The sequence below is a fragment of the Pan troglodytes genome, chromosome 8 (assembly GCF_028858775.2).
Source record: "Pan troglodytes isolate AG18354 chromosome 8, NHGRI_mPanTro3-v2.0_pri, whole genome shotgun sequence".
In the NCBI taxonomy this organism is placed as follows: domain Eukaryota; kingdom Metazoa; phylum Chordata; class Mammalia; order Primates; family Hominidae; genus Pan; species Pan troglodytes.
The window spans coordinates 44,868,251-44,888,001 of record NC_072406.2 but is presented as its reverse complement, the minus strand read 5'-3'; the positions used below and the strand labels follow the sequence as shown (position 1 = coordinate 44,888,001).

Genomic DNA, 19,751 nt, shown 5'->3' with positions numbered 1-19,751 from the left:
CAGTTATTTTTATTCTCTCACTGGTCTGGAGGCTAGAAGTCCAAAATCAGTTTTGGCAGGGCCGTGCTCCCTCGGAAGGCTCCAGGGGAGAACCCTTCCTTCCTCACCCCTGCCTGACTTCTGGTGGTTGCCAGCAGTCCTTGGTGTTCCTTGGCTTTTAGCTGCTTCACTCCACTCCAGTTTCTGCCTCTCTCTTCAGATGGTCTTCTCCCTCTGTAGCTTTCCTCTCTGTAAATCTCCTTCTCCTTTTTTTCTTTTTATTTTGAGACAAAGTCTCACTCTGTCACCCAGGTTGGAGTGCAGTGGTGTGATCTTGGTCCACCACAACTTCAGCCTCCTGGGCTCAAGAGATCCTTCCACCTCAGCTTCCCAAGTAGCTGGGACTACAGGTGCATGCCACCACACCCAGCTAATTTTTGTAATTCTTGTAGAGGCAGGGTTTTGCCATGTAGGTCAGGCTGCTCTCAAATTCCTGGGCTCAAGCAATCCACCTGCCTCAGCCTCCCAAAGTGTTGGGAATATAGGTGTAAGCCACTGTGCCCTTAATCTCCCTCTACTTATAAAGGCACCAGTCATTGGATTTTGGGGCCCACCCTAATCAAATATGACCTTGTCTTAACTTGATTACACCTGCAAAGACCCTCTTTACAAATAAAGTCACATTCACAGATCCTGGGGTTAGGACTTGAACTGTCTTTTGGGGGAACACAATTCATCCCCAAACAGGTGGGAACTGGCTCATGCTGTAGTGATGTGAGGATGCAGTGATCATTTAAACCCGTAATGCCGTGTTCTAGGAGGTACTAAAATATTTTGGAATTGGTACAGAAATGAAAGTAAATGCATATTAGTTATTAGTGAGCCTTTCTAAGAAGGTGAAGGAGGTTTGAGGGAGTAATGAAAGGAAGGAAAGTTCTTCTCAACTCTTGTGTCTACCTGGTTAGTGTATATTTACTGTTCCAGTTATTGGCTTTTGTTTTGGTCATAAGTGACTGAAAAATGTAGATTACAATTAGAATGAAAGTGTTTTTAATGTGGCAGTGCATATGACAGTAGACACATGTTTGCTTTTTGGGGTTTGAGATTTGAAGTAATGTTCTTTAAATGGCCTATACTGTATGATGCTTGTGAGTAAATATGAAATCCAGATTGCATTAACTTTTTTCTTCATTCTCTTTCTCCATTTAAATAAAACAGCTATATTCATCCAACAAGCCATAAAGCCATAATGTGGTATAACATCCTTTTTGAGAGGTGAATATTATTGAATAAAAATGGCTGACAGAAGTGGGAAGATTATTCCAGGACAAGTGTATATTGAGGTGGAATATGATTATGAATATGAAGCAAAGGACAGAAAGATTGTGATAAAACAAGGGGAGCGGTACATCTTGGTGAAAAAGACCAATGATGACTGGTGGCAAGTCAAGCCAGATGAAAACTCCAAAGCGTTTTATGTGCCAGCCCAGTATGTGAAGGAGGTCACGCGCAAAGCTCTCATGCCACCTGTTAAGCAGGTAGCTGGTCTGCCAAATAACTCCACGAAAATAATGCAGAGTTTGCATCTTCAGAGATCAACAGAAAATGTGAACAAATTGCCTGAGCTTTCAAGTTTCGGAAAGCCATCGTCATCTGTTCAAGGAACAGGTCTTATTCGTGATGCCAATCAGAATTTTGGACCCAGTTATAATCAAGGTCAGACTGTCAACCTAAGCCTGGACCTGACCCATAATAACGGAAAGTTTAACAATGACTCACATTCTCCTAAAGTTTCCAGCCAGAATAGGACACGCTCATTTGGTCATTTTCCCGGTCCAGAGTTCTTGGATGTAGAGAAAACTAGCTTCTCCCAGGAACAATCTTGTGATTCCGCAGGAGAAGGCTCTGAAAGAATACATCAAGATTCTGAATCTGGTGATGAACTTAGCAGCAGCTCCACTGAACAGATAAGGGTAAGATTAAAAATAGAATGAGGAAACACTGTACCACCCTAGTGAAAATATTAGTTATAGTTTTAATTGAAATATTTGTAAGAGTTAAGACTTGTTTTGCTTTGTATTTTCAGAGTACATGGGTTCTATCCTGATTTAGAGATCTAGGAAATATGTGAAATAACTTGTGGAGTTCATAAAGGGTCACTTTGGTTTTCATAATTATTCTTATACCATGACAGGACTAGATCTACTTTAAGTGAGGAAACTTTTTTTCCCTTTTCTCTATTGATTATGTATAAGGCAGAGGGGATTTATTTAATTTACTCAGTGATGATATTTCTTCTAATAGAAAAAATTTTTACTCTTTTTTACCTGTACCCATTTTGACTTGGTTCCAAGAAGTCTTCAGGTAATAATGGTTATTTGAGGAAAGATGTCATTGGAATATTAACTGCTAACTTTTGTCTTAAGTGTCTAAGTATCCACACTTGATTTCACTGAGTATTAGCCTGGAAAAATTTTTCTGTGTTCCTGGTTCTTTTTTTTTTTTTTTTTTTTTTTAAGACAAGGTCTTGCTCTGTTGCCCAGGCTGTAATACAGTGGAACAGTCATGGCTCACTGCAGCCTTTACCTCCTGGGCTCAAGTGATCTTCTCACCTCAGCTTCCCCAGTAGCTGGTACTACAGGTGTGTGCCACCACAGCCAGCTAATTAAAAAAAAATTTTTTTTTTTTAGAGACAGGATCTCACTATGTTGCCCAGGCTGGTCACTTCCTGGGCTCAAGTGATCCTTCTGCCTTGGCCTCCCAGAGAGCTGGGATTACAGGTGTGTGCCACTGTACCTGGCTTTTTTTGTTTCTTTTTAAACCTTTCTTTTGAGATTAGATCTATGCCATTTTATTTCTCAAGTGAAGTGAAGACATTTTAAAAGTACATACGTGAAATTGAAACTTGAAAATATTTTGAAAAGTCTAACTTTAAGTGAATTTAAAAATTAATGAGTTTTTGGCTTGAAGCTCTGTTGTAAGATTATTAATCAAGTCTGTGAATAATTGCAAGGGGTGCCCTTAGGTGTGGTCTGATTGTCATGGAAGTATATTCTTTCTGTAGGTTGTAATTTTTCTTGTGACATTTTGGAATGAAAATAGGAAAAAGGGAAGACTTTAGAAAAACTTCTAGTGTTTGAGATCAAGGAAGCTATGTGAAGTACCTCTGTCAGTTTATCATCGCGTGTCTTAGTGAGTTTTTGTTCAGTCTTTATGTGATACTCTGACATAGAATATATAGTCTTTCCTGGAATTTTTCTATATTTAGCTCCTCAGGGAACTAATGGGCCTTAGGAAAGACACAGGATTCCATCCAGCCATCACCACAATTTCACACTTCAAATTACATTTTATATTTATGTACGCACGCAATCCTATGTTTTTTTCATTACAGTCATCTTAAGTTCACTGCCCTGGAGTTCCATGGCTCCTAACTTCTCCTGGGGCCTTAACACTGTTTGGAAATCCTATTAGATTTCTCCAGCCAGCCCTCTTCCTAACTCTCCATGGCAGCTGTTTCAGACCTTCTTCATTTTACTCAGTTCTCTGTTTCACTTATTTTCCCCTGCTCTCATGAGAAGATAACCTTGCCTTCCTTCCACTTTACAGCAAATATGAAAGCCATGGGATGGAAACGACTTCAGCTTTGGGGAGCACATGGTTAATAGTACTGGCTTTAGATTGGAATCTGGTTCTGTATCACTTGCCATCTGTGTGATAATTGGGGAAAATTACTGAACCTCTGTGTGTTTTAGTTTCTTCATTTAAAAATTGGGGTCACGGTTCTTGAGGCACATAATAAATGCATTATGTATCTATTGATGTTTAATAAACTACCCCCAATTCGAGTGGCTTAAAATAGTAAACATTACCACTTGGTTCCTGTGAGTCACTGAATCAGAAGCAGCTTAGTTGGGTGATTCCGAAGGCTAGGGATGTCTCCTGAGGTTGCAGTCCTAATGAAGGCTGGGGCTGGAGGGGCTGCTTCCGAAGATGGTTCACTCACGTGGGGCTAGTTGAGCCTCTTCATGGCTGCTTGTGTGTTGTTTCTAGTTTTCTTCAGATGGAGCAGAGAGAACGTGGTAGACACTGCATTGTCCTTTAGTCCTCATCTTTGAAATTGCCCACTGTCATATCCTATTGATTGTGCAGTTCAGCCCTGTTCTGTGTGGGAGGAGACTACACAGGGGTGTGCATATCAGGATTTGAGGATCATTGAGGAGCCTCCTTGGGGACTGGCTATAACAATAAGTATGCCATAAAATATAGCTGCCATTGTTATTATTGTTGTTATTTCTGTTATTATTTCCACCATCAGATCTATAAATACACCTGTATCAACAGTCCTCTTTTCCCCCAGTACAATGCAAGTGTTTCCTATGCAATCAAAGAACATTCTCCTCATATTCACTCTTCCCACATTTCACATACCTTATGCCAAAGATTATAGTATTGTGCTCATATGGATTTAGACTTGTTGTTTGTCAAGTGTTTTCAGCATTTACATTTGCTCATGTTTTTCTCATCTTAGTAAAGCTCTTCTTCAGCTCCTCCTTCCCGTCTGAGCATCTTTTATCTTCCTTTACCTTTATCGGCGACCCCTGGAAAAACTGTTATGTATTTGCTTTTCTGCACTTGCTCATTTCCCACTCACATGATAACCTCTCCAGTGTGGTTTCTGGCTCCACCACACCACCCAAACTGTTTCTGCTAAAGATACTCATGGTTTCATTGTTGATACATTTACAAGGCAGTTAAAAGAATTTTAGTGTACGCTTGTAGTCCCAGCTATGCAGGAGGCTGCGGTGGGAGGATCACTTGAGGCCAGGAGTTTGAGACCAGCCTGAGTGACATAGTGAGACCTCGACTCTAAAAAACAAGAACCAAAAAACCCCGCAAAATTTTATACATAATTTATACAATTATCACAGCCAACAAGATTAATAATCAGATGCCAAATTTAAATAATTTTTTTTTCGGGCATAGCAAGGGTGTAAATATTACTAATTTTCAGTGTATGGCTTGATGAATTTTTACTTATGTATACATTCTGTAACCAGTCTCGAGCCCCTTCCTTGTCGATATCACACCCTCAGCTCCTATGTCTGTCTTAGGAGGTTTTCATTTTCCTGACTTACATCACTACTGATCAGTCTTCTTTAATTAAACTTTTCATTTTGAGAGAATTGTAGATTCATAAGCAGTTGCAAGAAATAATTTGGAGGCCGGGTGTGGTGGCACATGCTTGTAATCCCAGCACTTTTGAGAGGCCGAGGTGGGAGGATCACCTGGGCCCAGGAGTTCAAGACTAAATTGAGAAACATGGCGAAACCCCATCTCCACAAAAAATACAAAAATTAGATGGGTGTAGCGGCATGTGCCTGTAGTCCCAGCTACTTGGGAGGCTGAGGTGGGAGGATCATTTGAGCCCAGGAGGCAGAGGTTGCAGTGACCCGAGATTGCACCATTGCACTCCAGCTTGGGCAACAGAGTGAGACCCGGTCTCAAAATAATAATAATAATTTGGACAGGTCTCTTGTACCCTCTATCCAGTTACCTTTAGTGGTAGCATCTTGCAACACTATACTGTAATATCACGATCAGGGGTTTCATATTGGTACAGTTAATATGCTGAGCATTTCCATCACCACGGGAATCCTGTATGTTGCCCATTTACAGCCATAACCAATTCCCTCCCATCTTAACCCTCCTTAACCCCAATCACCACTCATCTGTTTTCCATTGCTATACTTTTGTCATTTGAAGAATTTTATATAAATGGAATCATACCTTTGGGGATTGGCCTTTCATTCAGTATAACTCTGTAGATTGATCCAGGCTGCTGTGTGTTATCAATAGTTTGTTCTTTTTGTTGCTGAGTGGTATTCTATGGTATGGATGTACCATAGTTTATTTAACCATTTATCCATAAAAGAATATCTAGGTTGTTTCCAGTTTTTGGCTGTTGCAAACAAAGCTGCTATAAACATTTCTGTACAGGTTTTTATGTGAATATAACTTTTCATTTCTTTGGGATAAACGCCTACAAGTATAATTGCTGTTCATAAAGTAGTTGCATGGTTAGTTTTTAGAAAATAGTCCCAAGTGTTTTTACAGAGTGACTGTATCATTTTAAATTCCCACCAGCAACGTATGAGTAATCCAGTTCCTCCGCGTGCTCACCAGCATTTGGTGTTGTCACTATTTTTTTATTTTAGCCATTCTGATAGGTGGGTAATCTCATTTTGATTTTGATCTGCATTTCTCTAATGGGTACTGATGTTGAATATGTTTTCATATGTTTATTTGCCATTGATATATCCTCTTCATTGAAATGTTTCTGCATGTCTTTTGCCCATTTTCGAATTGGATTGTTTGGTTTTTTTACTGTTGAATTTTGAGAGTTTTTTTTTTACATAGTTTAGATACTAGCCATTTGCCAAATACATGGTTTGCAGATACTTTCTCCCAGCATGTAGCTTGCCTTTTCATCCTCTTGGTAGTGTCTTTGCAGATCACAAGTTTTTAACTTTGGTGAAGTCTTGTTTACTGGTTTTTCCTTGTGTGGAATCATGGTTTTGTGTTAAGTCCAAGAACTAGTTTTAACTTTGTTGAAGTCCAGTTTATCCGTTTTCCCTTTTATAGATCATGCTTTTATATCAAGTATAAGAACTCTAGCTATATTAGGCTTCTCCAGAGAAATAGAACTGATAAGGTTGTGTATGTGTGTGTGTATACAGTCATGCACTGCATAATGACATTTCAGTCAATGATGGACTGCATGAATGATGACGGTACCAGAAGATAATAATACTGTATTCTTACTGTTCATTTCTATGTTTAGATGCACAAATACTTACCATTTTGTTCCAGTTGCCTACAGTATTCAGTACAATAATATGTTGTACAATTTTGTAACCTAGGAGCAATAGGCTATACCATCTAACTTAGGTGTGTAGTAGGCTATACCATCTCGTTTTGTGTAAGAACACTCTGTGAAAGTCAGAGATGAAATTGACTGTTACATTTCTCAGAAAATATCCCCGTTGTTAAGTGATGCATGAAGTCCAGAATTTGCAGGGTGGACTGGCAGGCTAGAGACTCAGGGAAGAGCTGATGTTGCACTTCAAATTGATAGGCTGTCTGGTGGCAGAATATCTTTTTGCTTGAGGTAGGTCAGTCTGTTGTTCTAGTCAGGCCTTCATTTGATTGGATGAGGCCCACTCACATTCTGGAGGGCAATCTGCTTTACTCTCAGTCCACATTTAAAAGTGTTAATTTCATCCAAAAAAAAGCACTGTCACAGAAACTTTCAGAATAATGGAAATATCTGAGTACTGTGGCCCAGCCCATTTGACACATACAGTTAACCATCACAGAAGCCTTAGATCCTGAATGCTTAATTTTTTTTTAAGTTTATAGTTTCACATTTTCTGTTTGAATTTGTGATCCATTTTGAGTAATTTTTTTTTTTTTTTTGAGATGGGGTCTTTGTCTGTCACCTAGGTTGGAGTGCAGTGGCACGATTGTAGCTCATTAGAACCTTGAACCACTGAGCTCAAGTGATCTTCTCAGCCTCATGAGTAGTTGCGACTACAGGCATGTGCCACCATGCCCAGCTAGTTTATAATTTTTTTGTAGAGATAGAGTTTCACTGTGTTGCCCAGGCTAGTCTTGAACCCCTGGCCTCAAGTGATACTCTTGCCTCAGCCTCCCAGTGTGTTGGGATTATAGACATGAGTCACTGTGCCTGGCCATGAGTTTAATATTATTTTATATAAGGTGTGAGCCTTAGATCAAGATTCTTTTTTTTTTTTTTTGCCTATGGATATCTAATTGTTATAGTACCATTTGTTGAAAAGGCTGTCTTTCCTCCAATAAATTGTCTTCTACCTTGGTTAAAAATAATTTGGGCTCCTTTGTGTGGATCTATTTCTGGGTCCTCTATTCTGTTTCATTCATATATGTCCTTTCTTTAATACCATGCAGTCTTATTTACCATAGCTATACAATAAGTCTCGAAATCAGATAAACTGATTTCTCTCACTTTATTCTTCTTTTTCAGAATTGTTTTAGCTATTGTGGTAGGCTGAATAATACTTACCAAAGATAATAGGTCCTAATCCCTGGAACCTGTGAATGTTACCTTATTTGGGAAAGAGGTTTTTGCAGTTGTGATTAAGTTAAGGATCTTGACGAGATTATCCTAAACCCTCCATGTAATCACAAATGTCTTTATAAGAGAGAGGTAGAGGGCACTGCACACACAGAAGGCTATGTGAAGAAGAAACAGATTTGAAGATGCTGGCCTTCAAGATAGGAGTGATGTGACCACAAGCCAAAGAATGCCAGCAGCCACAAGAAGGTGGAAGAAAGAAAGAGGGAATTCTTCCCTAGAGCCTCTGGTATGCACATACAAGAGCATCAGAATTGTTAACTTGTACCTCTGTGGACTATGACTTCATCAACTAGAATAAAGTATTTATAGTACTGGAATATTGTAACTTTAGTTTTACAGATTCTACACATTTTCAGAGGTTTTGAGATTAGCACCTTTTCCTTCATCCTGGTTTAAGAAGGTAGTTTCAAACTTTTTTTTTTTTTTTTGAGACCAGGTTTTTGCTCTGTCACCCAAGCCTGGAGTACAGTGATGTGATCTTGCCTCACTGCAACCTTCCACTTCCCAGACTCAGGTGATCCTCTTGTCTCAGCTTCCCTAGTAGCTGGGACCAGGCATCCACCACCATTCCCAGCTAATTTTTTTGTATTTTTAGTAGAGATGGGGTTTCACCATGTTGGCCAGGCTGGTGTCAAATTCCTGACCTCAAGTGATCCTCCCGCCTCTGTCTCCTGAAGTGCTGGGATTACAGGCATGAACCACTGAGTACAACCAGTTTCTTTTTCTTTTCTTTTCTTTTTTTTTTTTTTTTTTTTGAGACGGATTCTTGCTGTCACCCAGACTGGAGTGCAGTGGCGCAATCTTGGCTCACTGTAGTCTCTGCCTCCCAGGTTCAAGCGATTCTCCCGCCTTAGCCTCCTCAGTAGCTGGGATTACAGGTGCACCACCGTGCCCAGCTAATTTTTTGTATTTTTAGTAGAGACGGGGTTTTGCCATGTTGGCCAAGGCCAGTGTCAATCTCCTGACCTCAAGTGATCAGCCCGCCTCAGCCTCTCAAAGTGCTGGGATTACAGGCTTGAGCTGCTGAGACCGGCCCAGTTTCATACATTTTTAATAAAGTTAGGTTGTTTTGTCATAGTCTGCATTCTGTCTTGGAATTCCCGACCCATCTCAAATGCCTACATTAAAAAAAAATTTGCATACATTGGGGTTCATTCTTTGTGTGGTAAACTTAAATGGGTTTTAACAAATGCGCAATATTGGGTATCCACAATTACAGCACCATACAGGATGTAATTACTACCTTAACATCCTCTGTGTTTCACCTTCCTTCCCTCACACTTCTGGCAACCAGTCATCTATTGACTCTCATTGTAGTTTTGTCTATTCTAGAATGTCTTTTAATTGGAATTACACAGTAGGTAGCCTTTTCAGATTGGCTTCTTTCACTTAGGAGTGTGTATTTAAGATTCATCCATGCCTTCTCATGGCCTGACAGCTCATTTCTTTTTATTGCTGTATAATCTAATTGTATGGATCTTTCACAGTTTATCCATTTATCTATTGAATGATGTCTTGGTTGCTTCCAGTTTTTGTTGGTTATTAATAAAACTGCAATGAACATTCATGAGCAGATTCAAATCAGATGGGTAAATCCTTAAGAACATGATGTATGGTATGTTTAACTCTGTTTAGTATGGTATGACTCTGTTTAGCTTTGTAAGAAACTGTCAAACTGTCTTTCTAAGTGGTTTTTCTATTTTGTATTCCCATCAGCAATGGATGAGAGTTGTACCACATATTCACGAGCATTTGGTATTACTAGTTTTTTGGATTTCACCCATTCTAATACATGTAAAGTATCTCATTGTTTTAGTTTGTATTTCCTAATTGCAAATAATGTTGAGCATCTTTTCATATGCTTATTATTTGCCATCTTTATATATTCTTTGGTGAAGTGCCTATTCAGGTCTTTTGTCAGTTTCTAATTGGGTTGTTTTCTTACTGATGAGTTTTAAGAGTTCCTTGTATATCTTGAATGTAAATTCCTTAATCAGATGTATGTTTTACAAATACTTCCAGTCTGTAGCTTGTCTTTTCATTCTCTTAACAGTGACTTTTGTAGAGCAAAAGTTTTCAATTTTAATAAAGTACAAAACTAAACAATTATTTCTCTCATGGATCATATTTTTACTGTTGTATCTAAAAACTCATTGCCAAACCAAAAGTCACCTAGATTTTCTGTTTCACTTCTAGAATTTTTATAGTTTCTCACCTTAAATATAGGCCTGTGATCCATTTTTAGTTAATTTTTTGTGAAAGGTGTAAGGTCTTTAGGTTCATTTTCTTTGCATATATCCATCTAATTGTTTCACCACCATTTGTTGAAAAAGACTTTTCTTTCTCCATGGAATTGACTTCGTTCCTTTGTCAAAGATCAATTTTTGTGGGTATGTTTCTGAACTTTTTATTCTGTTCCATTGATCTCTGTGTCATTCCTTTGCTAATACCATGCTGTCTGGATTAATGTAGCTTTATAGTAAGTGTTGAAAGTAACTAATATGTGTCTTCCTACTTGGTTGTACTTCAGTATTGTGTTGGCTGTTCTAAGTCTTTTGCTTTTCCATGTAAGGTTTAAATTTCACTTTGTCCATATCTACAAAATAGTTTGTTGGGATTTTGATTGGAATTGGATTGAATCTACAGATCAAACTGGAAAGAACTGACATCTTAACACTATAGTCTTGTAATCCATGGACAAGGACTATGTCTTCATTTATTTATACTGTTTTCGATAACGTTCATAAGAGTTTTGTAGTTTTCTGTACCCTTTAGCTATCACCCCACTGTCGTCTGTGGTCCTCAGCACCAAGCAACCATTAATCTATTCTCTATCTCCATAGATTTTCCGATTCTGGACCTTTTATTTTAGTGGAATCATATTTATGTGGTCTTTTGTGACTGCTTTCTTGCACTTGACTAAATGTTTTCAATGTTCAGTCATGTTGTGTGTAGCATGTATCAGTACTGCCTTCCTTTTTGTGGTGGAATAATATTCTGTTGTTTATCCATCTGCCACTTTTGGAGCATTTTGATTGTTGCCACCTTTTTTGGCTAGTATGAATAATTCTGCTATAAACGTCTGTGGACGTGTTTTTTTTGTTTGTTGTCGTTACACTATTTTATTGTTGTGGGAACATCACAGAGTGTACTTACACAAACCTAGATGGTCTATCCTCCTCCACACCCAGGCTAGATGGTGTAGCCCGTTGCTCCTAGGCTACAAACCTGTACAGCATGTGACTGTCCTGAATACTGTAGGCAGTTATAACACAGTGCTAAGTATTTGTGTATCTAAACATAGAAAAGGTACAGCAAAAATACAGTATTATAATCTTATGGGACCACGTTTGTGTATGTGGTCCACCATTACTAAAACGTTATTCAGCATATGACTGCATATAAAAATGCAATTGGGCCAGGTGCGGTGCTCATGCTTGTAATTCCAGCACTTTGGGAGGCCGAGGTGGGCAGATCACGAGGTCAAGAGATCAGGACCATCCCACCAGCAATGCATTAGGGTTCCAATTTTTCCACATCCTTGTCAATACTTTTTATTATCTGGCTTTTTGCTTATGGGTATTCTAGTGAGTAGGAAGTGTCTGATTGTGGTTTTAATTTGCATTTGCCTCATGATTAATGACGTTGAGCATCTTTTCATATGTTCATTTGCTATTTATATATTTTCCTTGGAGACATATTCAAATTCTTGGCACATTTTTAAGTTGCGTTGCCTTATTATTGAGTTGTAAGAATTTGTTATATAGTTTAGGTAGAGGTCACTTACCAAATGTATGATTTGCAAATATTTTCTCCCCTCTCCCATTCTGTAGTTGTTGAGACAAGGTTTTGCTCTCTTGCCCAGGATGGAGTGCAGTGGTGCGATCATGGCTCACTGCAGCCTTGACCTCCTGGGTTCAAGTGATTTTCCCACCTCAGCCTCCCAAGTAGCTGGGACAGCAGGCTCGAAAACAAGCCTGGCTAGTTTTTGTATTTTTTGTAGAGATGGGATTTTACCTTGTTGCCCACGCTGGCCTCAAACTCCTGGGCGCAAGCGATCTGCCTGCCTTGACCTCCCAAAGTGCTGGGATTACAGGAGTGAGCCACTGCACCCAGCCTAATAGTAGATATTTTCAGTTTCCCGTCTAATAGTTCCATCTGTGCCACAGCTGAGTTTGATTCTGTTGCTTGCTTTGTTTCTTCATACTGTTTTTTTCTTGCCTTTTGGCATGCCTTGCAATTTTTGGTTGAAAGCCAGACACCGTATATCAGGTGATAGGAACTGAAGTGGGGTATTGGGTTATCTGAGTAGAAACTGGATTGCTTTTAATGTTCGCTGTAGTTGTAGGTACCAGAGGCTTTAAATTCTTCAGACATCAGTGTTTGTCTCTAAGAGATTTTCCTTAGTATCTACTTAAGGTAGGCGCCCCCCTCCCCCCGCCCCGCACCCAACTCCCACCCTGTGCCCCTCAGTTCACTGTTGATGTACTGGAGGCCTGTTGGAGTGGTGGTAAAGTATGGGGAAGGGGATAGTGTTCTGTTAGGATTAAATCTTAGCCTTTTAGTGTGTATGCGTCATGAGCTGTGAATTTCACAAGTGTCTCTTAGTTTACCCTTTCCCTTAGGCAAGACCAGGGATGTGGAGTCTGGGAAGTGCGCTTTCCTCAGGTCAGATAAGGCTCTGGTAAACCCTTTTAAGTCTTTGTAAGTCTAGGAAGTAAGTCTTTGTTATGATGAATGACTTGGGCTTATTTCATACTAGTTGTTTTTTCCCTCCCCTTGTCAGAGCTATGGGAGTATCTTCTTGGCTCTTTACTGTAGGAAGCTGATGTTGTTTTTGGAAGTAAACCCCACAAAAGTATAAGGTCTTTCTTTCAAGACTGCCACTCCTAGAAGTTAGTCATTGTCATCCTAGTCCACACTTAGCCTCCAGCAGTTCATTGAAATGACCATTTAAATGTTCCTTCCAGTTTATAGCTCCAGGGTTTCTGTTCCAGGGAAATAGATCTGTGTGACTCTGAATTTGCCTTGCTCTCCAAATTTTGGGGTAGTGGTTTGACACGTGACTTTGGTTCTGTAATGAGTCCTAGAAATAAATTATTTTCAGTTTGTTCAGCTTTTATCTTGGTGTTAGGATGAGAATGATGACTTCCAAGCTTGTTACATGTCTGAGCTAAAATAGGAAGTTCTACAGTTGATTTTCATGTTCATCTTGTATCTTGCCACCTTGCCTAACTCACTCACTGATTTTATGAGATGTTTTTGTATGGTTTATTAAGAACCATATACTTTGCTGAAGCCCTTTTTTTCCCCCTCATAATCACATTGATGTTCGTTTAATATGTGTGTCTTACCAATCTTAAGTATCAAGTTTCCCAGGTCCCTATCATTAGAAAGTATGATCTGAAACTGGGGAGTAGAAATGATAGGACTTTTCTCTATGAGGCTGACACGATGCCAGAAGAAAAAGTGATAACTGACAACCTGACATTTAGGAAGAAGGCCAGATATCTATAAAGCTTAGAATCATATTATTTTAAAAATGCAATAATGAGTTTTTATGATGATGACCATAAATCTAGAAATGTTTACATTTGTTATATACTAGCTTTTTTTTTTTTTTTTTTGCAAAGTAAAAAAGTTTAATGATGTCCTGGATCACATCCATTATTTTATTTTATTTATATATATATATTTTTATTATACTTTAAGTTCTTGGGTACATCTGCACAACGTGCAGGTTTGTTACATATGTATACATGGGCCATGTTGGTGTGCTGCACCCATTAACTCGTCATTTACGTTAGGTATATCTCCTAATGCTATCCCTCCCCGCTCCCCCCACCCCACAACAGGCCCCGGTGTGTGATGTTCCCCTTCCTGTGTCCAAGTGTTCTCATTGTTCATTTCCCACCTGTGAGTGAGAACATGCGGTGTTTGGTTTTTTGTGCTTGCGATAGTTTGCTGAGAATGATGGTTTCCAGCTTCATCCATGTCCCTACAAAGGACATGAACTCATCCTTTTTTATGGCTGCATAGTATTCCATGGTATATATGTGCCACATTTTCTTAATCCAGTCTATCATTGTTGGACATTTGGGTTGGTTCCAAGTCTTTGCTATTGTGAATAATGCCGCAATAAACATACGTGTGCATGTGTCTTTATAGCAGCATGATTTATAATTCTTGGGGTATATACCCAGTAATGGGTTGGCTGGGTCAAATGGTATTTCTAGTTCTAGATCCTTGAGGAATTGCCACACTGCCTTCCACAATGGTTGAACTAGTTTACAGTCCCACCAGTGTAAAAGTGTTCCTATTTCTCCACATCCTCTCCAGCACCTGTTGTTTCCTGACTTTTTAATGATCGCCATTCTAACTGGTGTGAGATGGTATCTCATTATGGTTTTGATTTGCATTTCTCTGATGGCCAGTGATGATGAGCATTTTTTCATGTGTCTGTTGGCTGCATAAATGTCTTCTTTTGAGAAGTGTCTGTTTATATCCTTTGCCCACTTGTTGATGGGGTTTTTTCTTGTAAATTTGTTTAAGTTCTTTGTAGATTCTGGATATTAGCCGTTTGTCAGATGAGTAGATTGCACAAATTTTCTCCCATTCTGTAGATTGCCTGTTCACTCTGATGGTAGTTTCTTTTGCTGTGCAGAAGCTCTTTAGTTTAATTCGATCCCATTTGTCAATTTTGGCTTTTGTTGCCATTGCTTTTGGTGTTTTAGACATGAAGTCCTTGCCCATGCCTATGTCCTGAATGGTATTGCCTAAGTTTTCTTCTAGGGTTTTTATGGTTTTAGGTCTAACATTTAAGTCTTTAATCCATCTTGAATTAATTTTTGTGTAAGGTATAAGGAAGGGATCCAGTTTCAGCTTTCTACATATGGCAAACCAGTTTTCCCAGCACCATTTATTAAATAGGGAATCCTTTCCCCTTTTCTTGTTTTTGTCAGGTTTGTCAAAGATTAGATAGTTGTAGATGTGTGGTATTATTTCTGAGGGCTCTGTTCTGTTCCATTGGTCTGTATCTCTGTTTTGGTGCCAGTACCATGCTGTTTTGGTTACTGTAGCCTTGTAGTATAGTTTGAAGTCAGGTAGCATGATGCCTCCAGCTTTGTACTTTTGACTTAGGATTGACTTGGCGATGCGGGCTCTTTTTTGGTTCCATATGAACTTTAAAGTAGTTTTTTCCAATTCTGTGAAGAAAGTCACTGGTAGCTTGTTGGGGATGGCAATGAATCTATAATCTACCTTGGGCAGTATGGCCGTTTTCACGATATTGATTCTTCCTATCCATGAGCATGGAATGTTCTTCCATTTGTTTGTATCCTCTTTTATTTCATTGAGCAGTGGTTTGTAGTTCTCCTTGAAGAGGTCCTTCACATCCCTTGTAAGTTGGATTCCTAGGTATTTTATTTTCTTTGAGGCAATTGTGAATGGGAGTTCACTCATGATTTGGCTCTCTGTTTGTCTGTTATTGGTGTATAAGAATGCTTGTGATTTTTGCACATTGATTTTGTATCCTGAGACTTTGCTGAAGTTGCTTATCAGCTTAAGGAGATTTTGGGCTGAGATGATGGGGTTTTCTAGATATACAGTCATGTCATCTGCAAACAGGGACAATTTGACTTCCTCTTTTCCTAATTGAATACCCTTTATTTCCTTCTCCTGCCTGATTGCCCTTGCCAGAACTTCCAACACTATGTTGAATAGGAGTGGTGAGAGAGGGCATCCCTGTCTTGTGCCAGTTTTCAAAGCTAATGCTTCCAGTTTTTGCCCATTCAGTATGATATTGGCTGTGGGTTTGTCATAGATAGCTGTTATTATTTTGAGATACGTCCCATCAATACCTAGTTTATTGAGAGTTTTTAGCATGAAGGGCTGTTGAATTTTGTCAAAGGCCTTTTCTGCATTTGTTGAGATAATCATGTGGTTTTTGTCTTTGATTCTGTTTATATGCTGGATTACGTTTACTGATTTGTGTATGTTGAACCAACCTTGCATCCCAGGGATGAAGCCCACTTGATCGTGATAGATAAGCTTTTTGATGTGCTGCTGGATTCGGTTTGCCAGTATTTTATTGAGGATTTTTCCATCAATGTTCATCAGGGATATTGGTCTACAATTCTCTTTTTTTGTTGTGTCTCTGCCAGGCTTTGGTATCAGGATGATGTTGGCCTCATAAAGTGAGTTAGGGAGGATTCCCTCTTTTTGTATTGATTGGAATAGTTTCAGAAGGAATGGTACCAGCTCCTCCTTGTACCTCTGACAGAATTCGGCTGTGAATCCATCTGGTCCTGGACTTTTTTTGGTTTGTAAGCTATTAATTATTGCCTCTATTTCAGAGCCTGTTATTGGTCTATTCAGAGATTCAACTTCTTCCTGGTTTAGTCTTGGGAGGGTGTATGAGTCGAGGAATTTATCCGTTTCTTCTAGATTTTCTAGTTTATTTGCATAGAGGTGTTTATAGTATTCTCTGATGGTAGTTTGTATTTCTGTGGGATCGGTGGTGATATCCCCTTTATCATTTTTTATTGCGTCTATTTGATTCTTCTCTCTTTTCTTCTTCATTAGTCTTGCTAGCAGTCTTATCAATTTTGTTGATTTTTTCAAAAAACCAGCTCCTGGATTGATTTTTGAAGGGTTTTTTGTGTCTCTGTCTCCTTCAGTTCTGCTCTGATCTTAGTCATTTCTTACCTTCTGCAAGCTTTTGAATGTGTTTGCTCTTGCTTCTCTAGTTCTTTTAATTGTGATGTTAGGGTGTCAATTTTAGATCTTTCCTGCTTTCTCTTGTGGGCATTTAGTGCTATAAATTTCCCTTTACACACTGCTTTAAATGTGTCCCAGAGATTCTGGTATGTTGTGTCTTTGTTCTTGTTGGTTTCAAAGAACATCTTTATTTCTGCCTTCATTTCGTTATGTACCCAGTAGTCATTCAGGAGCAGGTTGTTCAGTTTCCATGTAGTTGAGCGGTTTTGAGTGAGTTTCTTAATCCTGAGTTCTAGTTTGATTGCACTGTGGTCTGAGAGACAGTTTGTTATAATTTCTGTTATTTTACATTTGCTGAGGAGTGCTTTACTTCCAACTATGTGGTCAATTTTGGAATAAGTATGATGTACTGAGAAGAATGTATATTCTGTTGATTTGGGGTGGAGAGTTCTGTAGATGTCTATTAGATCTGCTTGGTGCAGAGCTGAGTTCAATTCCTGGATATGCTTGTTAAGTTTCTGTCTCATGGATCTGTCTAATGTTGACAGTGGGGTGTTAAAGTCTCCCATGATTATTGTGTGGGAGTCTAAGTCTCTTTGTAGGTCTCTAAGGACTTGCTTTATGAATCTGGGTGCTCCTGTATTGGATGCATATATGTTTAGGATAGTTAGCTCTTCTTGTTGAATTGATCCCTTTACGATTATGTAATGGCCTTCTTTGTCTCTTTTGATCTTTGTTGGTTTAAAGTCTGTTTTATCAGAGACTAGGACTGCCTTTTTTTTGTTTTCTGTTTGCTTGGTAGATCTTCCTCCATCCCTTTATTTTGAGCCTATGTGTGTCTCTGCACGTGAGTTGGGTCTCCTGAATACAGCACACTGATGGGTCTTAACTCTTTATCCAGTTTGCCAGTCTGTGTCTTTTAATTGGAGCATTTAGCCCATTTACATTTAAGGTTAATATTGTTATGTGTGAATTTGATCCTGTCATTATGATGTTAGCTGGTTATTTTGCTCGTTAGTTGATGCAGTTTCTTCCTAGCCTCGATAGTCTTTATAATTTGGCATGTTTTTTCAGTGTCTGGTACCAGTTGTTCCTTTCCATGTTTAGTGCTTCCTTCAGGAGCTCTTTTAGGGCAGGCCTGGTGATGACAAAATCTCTCCGACGATCAAAATTCTCTGAGCTAAAGGAAGAAGTTCGAACCCATTGCAAAGAGATTAAAAACCTTGAAAAAAGATTAGACGAATGGCTAACTAGAATAACCAATGTGGAGAAGGCCTTAAGTGACCTGATGGAGCTGAAAACCATGGCACGAGAACTATGTGACGAATGCACAAGGTTTAGTATCCGATTCGATCAGCTGGAAGAAGAGGTATCAGTGATGGAAGATCAAATGAATGAAATGACGTGAGAAGAGAAGTTTAGAGAAAAAAGAATAAAAAGAAACGAACAAAGCCTCCAAGAAATATGGGGCTATGTGAAAAGGCCAAATCTACATCTGATTGGTGTACGTGAAAGTGATGGGGAGAATGAAACGAAGTTGGAAAACACTCTGCAGAATATTATCTGGGAGAACGTCCCCAATCTAGCAGGGCAGGCCAATATTCCAATTCAGGAAATACAGAGAACGCCACAGAGATACTCCTCGAGAAGAGCAACTCCAAGATACATAATTGTCAGATTCACTAAAGTTGAAATGAAGGAAAAAATGTTAAGGGCAGCCAGAGAGAAAGGTCGGGTTACCCACAAAGGGAAGCCCATCAGACTAACAGTAGATCTCTTAGCAGAAACTCTGCAAGCCAGAAGAGAGTGGGAGTCAATATTCAACATTCTTAAAGAAAAGAATTTTCAACCCAGAATTTAATATCCAGCCTAACTAAGCTTCATAAGTGAAGGAGAAATAAAATCCTTTACAGACAAACAAATGCTGAGAGATATACTAGCTTTTTATGTTGGCATATATATTCATAGAAAGAGTTTATTCATTGATGATGATAAACTAACACATTTCTGGCATTTGAAGCCTAATCTTACATTAATTTGGAAAATTTTTATATAGAACAACACATAACCAACATTTCAAGGTGCTATTATCATAGTATAATGGGTTCACAAAACCAGTTCGCGAATTTGTTATAGATTTCAGCTTCAGTTCTAATTGAAAACCATTTAAATATTTCCTTTTAGTCTTTTTTTCTAAATTGTGTCAGCTGCTAATAGAGGTGTTTATTGTATTTAAAAACTACAAGTGTTAAATATATATACATATATTTACAAAGTAGGAATCATGCTGTATGTGCAGTTTCACTATAGGGAATATTTTAAAAAGTATTATACAAATGGAATTTCAGTTAAGAAGAGTGCTTGAGGAATGGGATTTTCTTTTTTTTAGGCTAATTGGATTTTCTGGTTAATTCAGGATTAGGTATAAAGTCCTTTTTGTTTTAATGTTTGTTAGAGATTTTACTAAATCTGTTTCTACATAGATGGTACTGAATCTAAAAACAAGTGTAAACTGGCTGTGAATAGCCAGTTAATAGTGTCCCCTTTCATCCAAATCCTAGCTTGCTGCTGATAAATCTTTTTGATAAGTCCTCTCTTGCCACACTCCTGGAACCATGGAGTCGTTATTTAGCTTTCTTAAAATTTTCTGAAATGCTGCTTTGTTACCAGCCCAGTCTTACCGTAGACTTCCTACTTAATTATTGCTTAGAGCATGTCTAAAGTTAGGAATCTTAGGCAATTGAGGGGCTCAGTCTTCTTTTAGTACTTATGATTTCTGCTATATAATGGCTTAAATAAGTTTTGGTGAATTAGAAAACCTAATCCTCAGTATTCATAACATAATATTTTTTGGTAAAATATGCTTGAAGTTCCA

At 38.7% G+C, this 19,751-nt stretch overlaps 1 protein-coding gene across 16 annotated transcripts in view; it reads left to right on the top strand.

Moving 5' to 3' along the window:
* Window positions 1–19,751, top strand: part of ARHGAP12 (Rho GTPase activating protein 12) — a 128,265-nt gene that overhangs the window by 24,752 nt on the left and 83,762 nt on the right. For all 16 annotated transcript variants that reach the window (XM_054660958.2, XM_063781576.1, XM_016962937.3 and 13 more), the window contains exon 3: window positions 1,198–1,952. In XM_054660958.2, coding sequence (XP_054516933.1) covers window positions 1,275–1,952 — 678 coding nt within the window. In that variant the 5' untranslated portion in view covers window positions 1,198–1,274. The remainder of the gene's footprint in view (window positions 1–1,197; window positions 1,953–19,751) is intronic.